This window comes from Macaca thibetana, chromosome 14 (assembly GCF_024542745.1).
Source record: "Macaca thibetana thibetana isolate TM-01 chromosome 14, ASM2454274v1, whole genome shotgun sequence".
NCBI classification, from domain to species: Eukaryota; Metazoa; Chordata; class Mammalia; order Primates; family Cercopithecidae; genus Macaca; species Macaca thibetana.
In genome coordinates, this window is record NC_065591.1 from 47257849 (window position 1) to 47264580 (window position 6732).

Sequence of the window (6732 nt, forward strand, 5' to 3'; positions counted from 1 at the left end):
ACAAACAAACAAATAATTTATAAAATCTGATACTTTTTCACCATGGAGTTTCTTATGTAGGAATTTATCTTAGAGATATATTTGTACATGTGCAAGAGACATATGTCCAAGGTTAATAAATTCATCATTATTTGCAATATCAAAAGGTTAATAGCTGTCAAACAGCCATTTATATTGTATAAATTATGGTCCATCCATACAATGAAATACTGTGTAGCTGTAAAAAAAAAAAAAAAAAAAAAAAAAAAAAAAGCAAGCCTGATATGGAAAGACTTCCAATAAATAGTAAGCTTAAATGAAAGTACAGAATAATACATATTTGTATGAAAAAAGAGATTTTATGCCTCGAAGACCTTCACCCTTGATCTTCTGGTGTTATTCATGTCCTTGTATTCTCCCAGAATCATTACCTCCTCCCACTGGTACAGTCAAGTCTTGCTTGTTCTGTCCTTACATTCTTTAGAGAGAACTCACAAGAGACAAGCAAACATCTCCTTTGCTAATAATGTTGATCACTTCCTACAACGTAATATCTATGTGCAATTTTTTGGGAAGACCTCCTACCAAACAGGTAAGAATGGAAAGACACAAAGAGAAGAAAGTGGAGAAAGACCTCTGTCTTCCCACACTGGATTTTGTGAATACTCTTCTATGATACAGGAAACTAAAAAGAGGGAAAAGTGGCAATTAAGAAACACTGCCAGAAAATAAATACCTTGATGACCCAATTTGGAAAACTGCTTCTGGATAAGGAAACACTATTACCCAATATGCTAATTTTTAAAATACCCAAAGAATTGAGCAAAAAGGACTTTGGCAAGGTGGGTTGTTGGATTTAAAACCGTTCTCCCGTTAATGCCAAAGCCAGCAGAGATACCAACTATAGCTCCATGGCCAGAAGGTACCAGCAGCTTTGCTTTTACTGAAATTTCAACTGGAGAAAGGTCCACAGGTGAGGTTTCTTCCAAGGAGTAATTTCTCTTATTTGACTCTTTTGAGATCCTTTTCTCACATAATTGGCAAATTTCAGTTGGAGAGAAACTGTATTTTCTACCTCATTATAAGGTCAGTGCTGAGGAGAGTAGGAACTCAGGAAATGCTTCTTGATTGACTTTAGTCTGCTTTATCGGGTGACAAATTGACCACAGACCAAATAACACGTTGGAATTCTCTTATTCTTTCTAGGGATCTGGGCTGAGAATTAAGGGTTTATACTTCTTCTTAAAACCCATTTCAATCTTTCATGCAGTTGTGATTCTAATACAAACAAATGGAAACAGGGAATTAGTCTTTCAAATTCAGTCCTTTGGCTGGCGCAGTGGCTCATGCCTGTAACCCTTTGGAAGGCTGAGGTGGGAAGATTGTTTGAGGCCAGGAGTTCGAGACTAGCCTGGGCCAAACATAGTGAGACCTTGTCTTTACAAAAAAAAAAAAAAATTAGCTGAATGTGATGGTGCACGTTTGTAGTCCTTGCTACTCAGGAGGCTGAGGTGGGAGGATCACTTGAGCCCAGAAGGTCGGGGCTGCAGTGAGCCTTAATCGTATCAGTGCACTTTAGCCTGGGCAACAGAAAAAAAAAAAAGAAAGAAAGAAAGGGAAGAAAGAAAGAAAGAAAGAAAGAAAGAAAGAAAGAAAGAGAGAGAGAGAGAAAGAAAGAAAGAAAGAAAGAAAGAGAGAGAGAGAAAGAAAGAAAGAAAAAAAAGAAAGAAAGAAAGAAAGAAAGAAAAAAAGGAGAAAGAAAGAGAAAGAAAGAAAAAGTAAGAAAGAAAGAAAAAAAGGAAAGAAAGAAGTTCAGTCCTGAAAACATAGATCTGTGTTTTATTTACGATTCTCTGCCCCTCTCTTTCTTTCTCTTCAGCACAATGAGGCTTTTCACAGGCATTGTTTTCTGCTCCTTGGTCATGGGAGTCACCAGTGAAAACTGGTTTTCATTTTTCAAGGAGGCTCTCCAAGGTAAGAACTCTGGAGGATGGAGGGCACATACCCAGCATTCATTCTGAGCAGGGGCCACATACTCACTGGATATGAGTGCTCCTTAGAGAAGCCACACAGAGGTCAGAGCAGGAGTGTGGGTTTCTGTATCTTTCTTCTTCTAGGCTGGTCTAATTTATCACCCTCCCTTGGGGTTTCCAGACGAGTGGTTAAAGGTGCTTTGGGCCTAGCCTGTACTGTTGGTGTAGAGTGCAGAAGGATAAAGACTTCCAGGGGGTGATCTCCCACTGTGGAAATTTACAGATGGCAGATTTCTCAGGGCATGATGTTTATTTAGCTCATCCACCTCTGGGAACATACTGAGTTCACAATTATACTCCAGGATTGAGACATGCCTAGGAGAGAGTGGAATAATAGTGCTTGCACAGAGAAATCCCATCCTGTTCCCAAGCAAATAGCCAATGCTTGGGATGCAGAGCTTATGAAAATTAAGCCCTAACTTATAAATAAATAAAAAGAGCAAATTTCTACTGATTAGCCACAGGACGGCTGAGATACGGCTGGGAAACTGACTTCTGCCATTCTGGAAGGGAAATGAATGTTACTGATTAGCTGTTAAAATGGGAAAACTTTGTTGTCAGGTTTTGCAACACTTTGAACTTCATGTGTTGTTATTAATTTTGTAGTTGAATTTTTTGTAATTTTTCAATTGAAATTTTACAAATTTTCATTTTTTCTGTATTTTGTGCTTTTAAAAATGATATTCTCTAAATCGTTTTTAAAAAGTTTTAGTAGCATGTGCTAAGTGTTTCTGCACATAGTATAAAATATCTTTTTCCTTAAGTCATTGTGTTTCAGAATTTGTTGTATGGTTCACCAGCATTTAAATCGGCTGGGTGTGTTTGTTTAAAAAGTGCATTCCTGAGCCTCTTCTCATAGTTACTGAGTCAGAATCTTAAAATTGAATTGGGACTAGGAATAGCATTTGAAAAACTCCCCATATTACTTTCAGCACAATACCAATGAGAACAACTGTCTTGGGTTTTTCTGCCACCCAGTGACAGAATCTGTCAGGTGCTTGGAGAAAACTCTTGCTAGTCAATCTGGAAAACATAGAATGAACATAAAGCATGCATCAGAGAAAGGACAGTCATTATGCCATGCCAGAGATAAACTATTTGACAAAATTACAGACACAAAATAATACATGAAGTTAGTGAGAAATATCCCTTAGAACACAGTACGTAAGTAACAATTAAAACTATTTATCACAGCTTTTCTTTTTTCCAAGTGAGTTGGTTTAAAGAACTCAGTAACACGTAAACCACAGCAGAACTCAAAAATATTTATTGATTGAACAACACAGGCACTGATAGACACTTTCTATAGGTCTTCCTGGCTTAGACCTGTTTCAAACATCTATTTTTCCACTAATCTTTTAAAAAACTTTAAAATGATATATAACTTACATATAGTACACCGTATAGCTTGATGAGCTTTTTACACATACAAACATCCGTATTACACCATCAGATCAAGATGTCAAACATTTCACGCACCTTGGAAGGGTCTCTCATGCCCTCTTCCAGTTAACAACCCTCACAAAAGGTAACTCCTATTCTTACCTCTATCATTATTGATTAGTGTCCCTGTCTTTGATCTTTGAATAAAAGAAATTGTACAGAATATGTCTTTTGTATCTGGCTTTGTTTAACTCAACATTATGACATATTAATATACATGGCAACATTTGTCATGTGTATTAATGTTTTGTTCTTTTTCATTGCTGCATAGTATTCCATTGTATACTGATATCACCGTTTATTTATCTATCCTATGTTATTGGATAATTAGGCTTTTTAAAGTTTTGGGCTATTATGGATAAACCTGCAATAAACATTGGTGTACATGTACTTTGGTTTACATAAATCCTCATTTCTGTTGTAGGTATACACTTAGGAATGGAAGTGTAGAGTCATAAGGTAGAGTCATGTCAATTTAACTTTTGTAGATACCAGCAGTTTCCCAAAATTGTACCAATTTACACTTCCATGAACAATTATGAGAGCTGGGCATGAGGCTCACACTCGTAATCCCAGCACTTTGGGAGGCTAAGGCAGGAGGATCACTTGAGGCCAGGAGTTTGAGACCAGCCTCAGCAACAAAGTGAGACCCCCATCTCTACCAAAAAAAAAAAAAAAAAAAAAAAAAATTAGCTGGGTGTGTTATCAGGTGCCTGTAGTCCCACCTACTCAGGAGGCTGAGATGGGGGGATCACTTGAGCCCAGGAGGTCGAGCCTGCAGAAAGCCTTGATCACACCACTGCACTCCAGCCTGGGTCACAAAGGGAGATCCTGACTGAACAAAACAAAAACAAAATCCAAAACAATTATGAGAGTTCCAGTTGTTCCACATTTTTGCCCACAGTGTATATTGTCAGTTTAAAAAATTTTTGTCATTCTGTTGGGTGTATAGTGGTATCTTATTGTCACCACTGCCCTTCACTAATAGGAACAGGAATCCAACTTGCATCAAGTATTCCAATATGCTAGGCATTTTGTGTATGTTACTTCATTTTATCTTCTCATTTAGTCTACCAGGGAGGTAGGTATGAATCCCCCCCATTGAAGAATGTGGAAACTGAAACTTAATTGTCGGGGCAGAGAGTTGAACATTTACATTCATACCCTTCATGATAAATCTGATTATCCAGGTCCTATGAAGCTCTCTCAGGTCATTCTACCTCTTCACGTACTGCCCATTCCCTCGGCTTTCCTGTGCCATTTATGCCCATAACAGTCAGATTTATTCAAGTCCTAGTTGTCCTCAGTCAGCTGGTAAGGATGTATTTTTCTTATGGGCTATGGTAGATGTGCAGCCCCCTCCATGTCCCTTGTAATGTCCCTGGATCTTACATCTGTAGTACTATTCTCCATTGTGACATTCCTCACATGAGCGTTCCCTCTTTGTACACAGCACACACAGACCCATGTAAGATGTAGCCTAGGGCATGACAGCTGCCAACCAATTCAATTCAATGTAATCCATGGAAAAGCACCTTCCTTACAGTTAGTCAGGAAAGCTGTTCACAGGAAGTAATGTTTATCTGTATGTATGATTTCAAAGGATTATTTTGTCAAGGGTCAAAATCTGGAAATCAGTGGAAAATGATCATTTCTACATTTCTCCAGTATGGCACTAGGTTCATTTTTGTCATTTTTTTTTTTCTTTCCAGGGGCTGGGGACTTGGGTAGAGCCTATTGGAATGTGTTGACATCCAGTCACCAGAATTCAAAGAGATATTTCTATGCTCAGGGAAACTATGATGCTGCCGAAAGAGGACCTGGGGGTGTCTGGGCTGCTAAACTGATCAGGTAACACAGATTCCTGGGGACTCCAGTGACAGGCCAGCAGTGCCTATCTGTCTTGAGAGTCAGGAGAACCTGTGGCTCTTTCTCCTCCTCCACATACTCCTGGGGTCTGGGTGGCTGGCAGAGCCAGAGCAAGGCTGGTGAGGACATGTCTCCTTTCACCCACAAAGGGAAAGTAAGAACCGAGGAGAGGTCTGGAAAGCACACTGTTGCAGGGGCCGGGTTCAGGGGCTCACACCTGTAGTTCCAAGTCTTTGGGAGGAAGGTGGGAGGATCTCTTGGGCCCAGGGATTTAAGAGCAGCCTGGGTAACATAGCAAGACCCTTATCTCTACAGAAAATAAAAGAAATTAGCCAGGCATGGTGGCATGCACCTGTAGTCCCAGCTACTCAGGAGGCTGAAGTGGGAGATCCCTTGAACCCAGGAGGTCGAGGCTGCAGTGACCCATGATCGAGCCACTGCACTCCAGCCTGGGCAACAGAATGAGACCCTGTCTCCAAAAAAAAAAAAAAAAAAAAAAAAAAAAAAAAAAAAAAAAAATAATAATAATAATAATAATAAAAAAGGGAAAGCACTCTGTTGCACAGTACAGAAAGTACCAGCGGACTTAGGACTTTGCCCAAGAAGATTGATAGCCTTCTTCCCCTTTCCATGAGTTTTCCAGCCTCCTCTCAGTCATTCCTTGGGTGGGAGAAGAGGAGGGAGTTAGCAGGTGGAGCTATCTCAGGTGAGTCAAGAGATTAATCTCCTGTCTCCTTTCTTTGGGTTGCAGCAGTACCAGGGTCTATCTTCAGGGATTTTTAGACTATTATTTATTTGGAAACAGCAGCACTGTATTGGAGGACTCGAAGTCCAATGAGAAAGCTGAGGAATGGGGCCGGAGTGGCAAAGACCCTGATCGCTTCAGACCTGACGGCATGCCTAAGAACGACTGAGCTTCCTGCTCCTCTGCTCTCCGGCAACTGGGCTGTGAGCCACACACTTCTCCCCCCAGACAGGGACACAGGTTCACTGAGCTTGGTGTCCCCAGGAACTGGTATAGGGCACCTAGAGGTGTTCAATAAATGTTTGTCAAATTGAATTTGTTGATGGAAACTGGGAACATTGAGGCAGACTTTGTGGGAAGAATGGTCATCTGAGGCCATATGGAAGATAAACAGCACCATGGTAGATGAGCCTGTGACTGGGGGGCCCAAGGACTCCCAGCTGGTCTATAACTATGCAGGCTCCTCACATGACCCAAGCCAAGCTTCTCTGGTCATTTTCGGCCCCAGCTTCCCCTCCTGAGTAAGCCTAAGCAGGTAAAGCACTGACCATCATCCTGGGCTTCTGAGTGGCTGGAGTTATGGCTCTGGCACAGCCCTGGGCAGCCTTCTATCAGTCTCCTTTGTAACTCAGATGGGACTTCTACCCCCAAATCCCCACTTCT

General features: G+C 40.7%; 1 protein-coding gene across 3 annotated transcripts; it reads left to right on the forward strand.

Annotated features, from left to right (window-relative positions):
• Positions 1 to 819: 819 nt before the first annotated feature.
• On the forward strand, positions 820 to 6384 carry SAA4 (serum amyloid A4, constitutive). Of its 3 annotated transcripts, none has more exons than XM_050755490.1 (4): positions 820 to 901; positions 1859 to 1953; positions 5168 to 5306; positions 6130 to 6384. In XM_050755490.1, exons 1-4 carry the CDS (start codon positions 891 to 893, stop codon positions 6236 to 6238), a joined length of 354 nt encoding a protein of 117 aa, XP_050611447.1. In that variant the 5' UTR covers positions 820 to 890; the 3' UTR covers positions 6239 to 6384. The 3 variants fall into 3 exon arrangements, with proteins under 3 accessions (XP_050611447.1, XP_050611446.1, XP_050611445.1); XM_050755489.1 differs by having other exon boundaries at positions 838 to 952; positions 6076 to 6384; XM_050755488.1 differs by having other exon boundaries at positions 877 to 901; positions 6076 to 6384.
• Positions 6385 to 6732: the final 348 nt, after the last annotated feature.

Excerpts from the sequence above, each read along its gene's own strand:
- SAA4 (XM_050755488.1), top strand. Across the intron at positions 1,954-5,167 it reads TTTCAAGGAGGCTCTCCAAG|GGGCTGGGGACTTGGGTAGA; the intron begins GTAAGAACTCTG and ends TTTTCTTTCCAG. Across the intron at positions 5,307-6,075 it reads TGGGCTGCTAAACTGATCAG|CAGTACCAGGGTCTATCTTC; the intron begins GTAACACAGATT and ends TTTGGGTTGCAG.